We start from the raw sequence: 5,561 nt of genomic DNA on the forward strand, positions 1-5,561 counted from the left end.
CACTCTTTATTTTCCATTTTCCTGGCACATTTTCGTTTATGCACTTCATGGCTTAGCTATGAAGACACTTTTCAAGTAGTTTATTCAGTCCACGGTGTTATCATGACCAAAAAAAAAAAATTACTCTGTTTTTTTAGATAAGGGCTTTACATTTTGAAAAAGGCTATAATAATCATAAATTAATAAAATTCATTGTTTGGTGCTTTGATAGTGGTGGTTAGTATCAGAAAAAAACTTCATGATGGACCTTAGTTTAACTGACTTCCATGGACCCCCAGTTTGGCTGGCCCCACAAAGCCCTCCCCTTTAGCCCACCTTATGGGTGGACTTGCCAACAGTGTGTTGAACCCTTGTCTTTAACAGGAGCTTATACCTTCATTTCACACTCTTGGTAAGTATAACTTGGATATTTCTGACTTTAAGGATGAAAATGAAGTCTGTCGAGGAGATAATGAATAGTATTTTTATTTCTGAACAGTGTTGAGCTCATTTAGCAGGTATATAACCAAACAGTGAGTCAGTTACCCTGAGTTTAAGACATACAACAATTTAACAAAAACAGTTTTAATGCAAAAAATACACAAGAAAGACAATGTGCAAATTTCCACATTACAAAGGAAGGTTCAAAGCTGAAATCCTTGCTCAAACATTTTCCACAAGGAGAAAGCATCAGATAGATCACATTTACACAGAGAGCCTCAGTTACCTGCAATATGTAACTCTATCAGCGTAGTTCTATCAGGAGACCTGCGTATGGCGTTATGACACTAGTTCAGCCTTTTGCTGAATTACCATCATAACATTCTGTTTTGATGTGAAAATGTCTCTAAAATGAAGAATCTATTGGCGTGCATGTCGGCCCTTGACCACAAAAAATGTTCCACCTGCGATCCCCAGCAAACCCAGCATCAGACCCGCTCCACAGACAACATCAGGTCCAAGATGGGGGTGACTGACGTCCAGATCTGTGGAGGAAGCTAGAGAGGAAATGCGTCATTATTAGAGGACCAACACAGCATTCACTTTGTTTTGAAGGATAAATAATCACCCCAGATCTTTGTTCGAGGCTGCTCCAGAGCGACGTGCTCCACTGTGCAGCTGTAAACGTCCCCCTCCTTTGGTGTGAATTTCAGGGTGGAGAATTGGTGGAAGGTTTGATCTTTATTGGGATAATACCGACTGAGCAATGCCCCCTCTGACACCGGACGGCCATTTTTAGTCCAGCTGACTTTGATTTCTGGTGGGTAGAAGTGGTTCACATAGCAGATGAGGCTGTTTTCAACGTTGAGCTGAACCTCGTCTGCAGGGTAGAGGACACTCTCAGGAGGGTCTTCAAACACATGGAAGCCAGTTACTATTAGTGCTGCACAAATAACTTCACTATACTGATAAATGTGCATGATTGATTACCTTTTTCCTCTGGTGGATGTATTCCCTGACCTTTAAGGAAAGAATAAACAGTAGAACACGCTTTTTTCGCCTTTAAAGCATCTTTATGAACATGCTCACGACCCAGAACTTCACTTGGGTTCAGTAGAAGAAAAGGTGGCACCGAGTAAACGACCTCATCCCTCTCAAAATCCATGTAAAGAAATTCCTCACTGTCAAACTCATACTGGACTTGAGTTTTGCAGTTGTCAAAGCAGCCCACGACGTAGACAGCTTTATGGGGGACTGAAAGGGGAAATAAGGGTGATTAGAAAACACAGCTGCTGCCTGCAAACCTTAGAGAAACAGAAAAACTCCACCATAAAGAGATGTCTGTAGTAAAGTAGTAGATATGAAACTTACTTTGTGAGAGGGCACAGAAGGAGTTCAGCATCAGAATAAGGAGAGCAGATTGTCTCATGGCTCTGTCACAATCTCTACATATGTATAAACATATTAGTTTTCTTTTCTTTCCTTGAGTTAGACCTGCGTCTGCGTGTCTGAGGAAACCTGCTCTGTGAGTCCAAACAGAAGTGGACTTTCTTTATAAAGCTCAACTAATGATTAACTTGAGCTTCCTTGACCCCTCCTCCCTTAATACTGATGCAGAAACAGCAACAAAACCTGTTTCACTGGTTTGCCATATCAGGGCCCTTATTTCCATTGGTTATATCAAATACAGGTCAGATAAATACAGTTTAGCCTTTCAGACACAGAAAGGGTTGGTCAAATCTGAACTGATTTTGAAAATGTGGGGGACCCTTTGTGCCATAAATCAATGAGTTAGGAGGAAAATAGTTTATGGAAATAACAATAAAGTCTGAAGGGGAACTAAAGAGGAAAAGGATCAACACCAAGATCAAAGGCCAGAATGTGGGATGGTATTAGTGCCCAAAACATGGGTGACCTGCAAATCTGTAAGGGCACTGTTGACACAGAGAGGCGATGCCCACTTCTGGGGGTAACAGTGGAATTTAAAAAATCAGAGAAGCAAATTTATCCACTTTTTGGAAGTTATTACATCTATCTTTCTCAACCTTAACATGCAAGGCCGTCTGGGGGGGCGGGGGGGCTTTCCAGGGCCCAGCCAAATGGGGGTCCCATGGAGGTCATGGAGGTGGAAATTCAAGCTGCAATGACTGTTATTTACTTTCTTTCTTTTTTTTTTACCTGAATAACAACCATTTTTATCAAAGCAACAAATATTTTATTCATTTTTAATGCTGTAGTATATAGCCGTCTTCTTAATGGAAACCCCTTTTCTTAAAACAGTGTAAAAATGGGTTGAAAGTGGCATAAATGGTAGAGGCAAATAAAAGTAGGTGGAAGTTGCAAAAAGAGTTTACAAAATGTATAAAAAAAAATACAAGCAGAAAAAGTAGTGAGAAGGGGTTATGAGTGGTCAAAATAAGCGCAACAAAGAGTTAAATGTGTTTAAAATTGATGTAAAACTGGTGAAAAAGGGTTAATACAAAAATGGGTTAATAAAGGCAACAGAACGCAGAAAGTGACAAAATAAAGGTTGAGAGAGGCAAAAAAAGGGCAAATAGTGTGGTTTAAAACATGGAAAAATGGCTCAGACATGGCAGAATTGGCAGAAAAGGTGTTGAAATAAAATTTGAGAAGTACCAAAAAAAAAAAAACAGTTAAATGAGGCAACATTGTTTAAACAGAGGAAAAACAATGGGTAGAAACTGGCATAAATTTGTTGATACAGACAAAAATGGCAGGAATGTAGGGGAAAGTGGTTAAAAAGTAGCAAAGATATAAAACAAATAGGTTAAAAAAATAAAAGTGCAAAAATTGATGACAAGTGTCATATAAAAGTGGCAAACAAATATTTTTAACATCAGGCCTGTCACTCTTTTCAGCTCCAACATTAAGAACCTGTTAGCCATAATAGCTAGCACCAATGTGACTGATCCAACCTACATGCATTGATATCAACAATAAATCACAACTATGCAGCGCCCATCCTGTGGGTTTGCCAGGGGCCCAGCCTATCCTGTAGGTGGGCCTGTTGACACGGAAGCTTCAACCCTACCTCCTTCATCAGCTTTGCACTAAAATGCAGCCAATATTAGAAAGTTGATTAAAATTAAACAATATTATAAGTTAAGACAATCAAAAACTACTTCAGACAGGCCTACTTATAAATATTGTATCATTTTTACACAAGTTTGTTTCACTAAAACAAATACAAGGGTTTTGGTTGGGGCCAGGAGAATTTCAGGGTTGAAACTGCAACATCCTTATGTTTGAAAAAGACTGGCCTAGAGGTTTTGAAGTAACACATACTTCCATCTAGATGATGTCTTTTGAAGGGACATCCCTTCTTATTTAAGCAAGTCAAAGCTACGCCACATTCTGCACGAGTTACAACAGCATGGCTTCACTGTAACAGAGTGCATGAACTAGACTGGCCTGCATGTAGTCCAGACTCATCTCTTTTTGAAAAAACTCTTGAACAACTTAAAATGTACATGAAGGAGGAGTGGGATAGGATTTCAATGCCTCATTAATTAGTGTTTTCACATTTTCAGAGTGTTTGTAGGAGGGGTGATGTAACACGGTGGTAAACATGTTCCTGTCCCAACCTTTTACCAGTTTACCAATTCAGATTGTGTGCATATTTAAAATGAGACAGTGCACTTTGGCAGTTGAACATTAAATATCTTGGATTTGTGTTCATGGATTTGTATGTCCCAACTTTTTTGGAATGAGGTTTCTGCCTCACTGGAGTCCAGGGTCTTCCACATGGGGTTTAGCATTGTATGGCATGTGACAGTATGCTCATATGCATTGCTGTTGCTTGATACTCAACGTGAAAGATTCATCAGACAAACTCGGCAGTGACAGTCCGACCTTTGTAGTTTGAATATTCAGAGCTGATGTTGTTACACAAGACATCCAGGAGGGGTCGCCGTCGCCATCTGATATATAAGCCTTTGTTTTAGACTTGCATGCTCTTTTTTTTGACGGTTGTGTCAAGGCTGGTGATCATTCTAATGAAAATCTCTTCATTCATGAAGGAATGTGAATATAAAATGACAACTTACACTAAAGATGACATGTCTAAGCCTTTTTTTTAACTCTTTAGTGGCTGATTTTTTTTGCTGTTTTGATTCAGATTTCTGCACGAATTTATCAGCAGACATTTGAAGGATGACTATGTGTACATAATTAAGAAAAATCTGATTGGAGTTTAGATATTGGCCTTGTTTTCACTCAGTGCAACTGTTGTGGAACAGTTGATTCCTACGTTTTTTAATCAGCTCCAACTCTAGCGTTGGTACATGCACAGTCAATCTGAGGTCTCCATAAATGTGTGATGCCGCTTACAAGTATCTCCCTAAATGCTTTCACCTGATTCGGGTTTCACAACAGTTGCAAAACAGGACAGTGAAAACATCCGCCACTGAGTAGACCACTTCACATGCTTTATTCAGCACCCAAAATAATTAAAAACATCTCAATTTATTATACATGTACAAAATAAGTACAGAATCTCTCTTTTAAACCATGGAAAGTGGGTCTGCTTCAATTTCTTTTTTAAGAAACCCTTCGCGAAAGACATCAACAAACAACATAAACAACAGGGTGGGAGATGTGTGCTGTTTTGCTTTCTTTTTTAGTGAAGAGGAGGGGAAAAATAAGAACAGACAGAAGGATGAACACTGAACACATGAGCAGGGAGATGATGTTAAACCAGAGTCACTTGCTTTTATCTACAAAGACATGATTGCATGCATAACATCTGCAGTGATCACCTTTTTCTGAGGACCTCTTCTTTCGAACCAACACTTAAGAAGAAAACAATTGCACTGCATAGACAACAAGTCAATTTAGTAGCACCAAAGGTTCTGCAGGCATTAGTGGCAATAATAACAATATGACAGCGAGAGTCTCGCCATCAAACACCTCATTAAAATGGTAATAGCACCTTTGAATGATGTTTGATTTCCCCACATTAGACTCGTGTAAAATAAACCCTTTTCAGTTAAGAAAAAAGCTCAAGGTGACTTCTTGTTATGAGGTAGCCATCTACGTTTTTGTAATGACAGTGAGCTTCTATGTTTGAGCAACATTCAGGTGTTTTTCTTTCCACAAATTTAGCACAAGAAGACACTTCA

At 39.1% G+C, this 5,561-nt stretch overlaps 1 protein-coding gene across 1 annotated transcript; it reads right to left on the reverse strand.

The window, feature by feature from the left end:
* Nucleotides 1–467: 467 nt before the first annotated feature.
* LOC121528095 (H-2 class II histocompatibility antigen, A-U alpha chain-like) lies at nt 468–1,931 on the reverse strand. Its single transcript, XM_041815248.1, has 4 exons — nt 1,792–1,931; nt 1,411–1,674; nt 1,049–1,330; nt 468–977 (listed from the first exon to the last, which is right to left on the reverse strand). Exons 1-4 carry the CDS (start codon nt 1,847–1,849, stop codon nt 841–843), a joined length of 741 nt encoding a protein of 246 aa, XP_041671182.1. The 5' UTR covers nt 1,850–1,931; the 3' UTR covers nt 468–840.
* Between the last annotated feature and the right edge of the window lie 3,630 nt (nt 1,932–5,561).

The sequence above is a fragment of the Cheilinus undulatus genome, linkage group 20 (genome assembly GCF_018320785.1).
Source record: "Cheilinus undulatus linkage group 20, ASM1832078v1, whole genome shotgun sequence".
Classification (NCBI taxonomy): domain Eukaryota; kingdom Metazoa; phylum Chordata; class Actinopteri; order Labriformes; family Labridae; genus Cheilinus; species Cheilinus undulatus.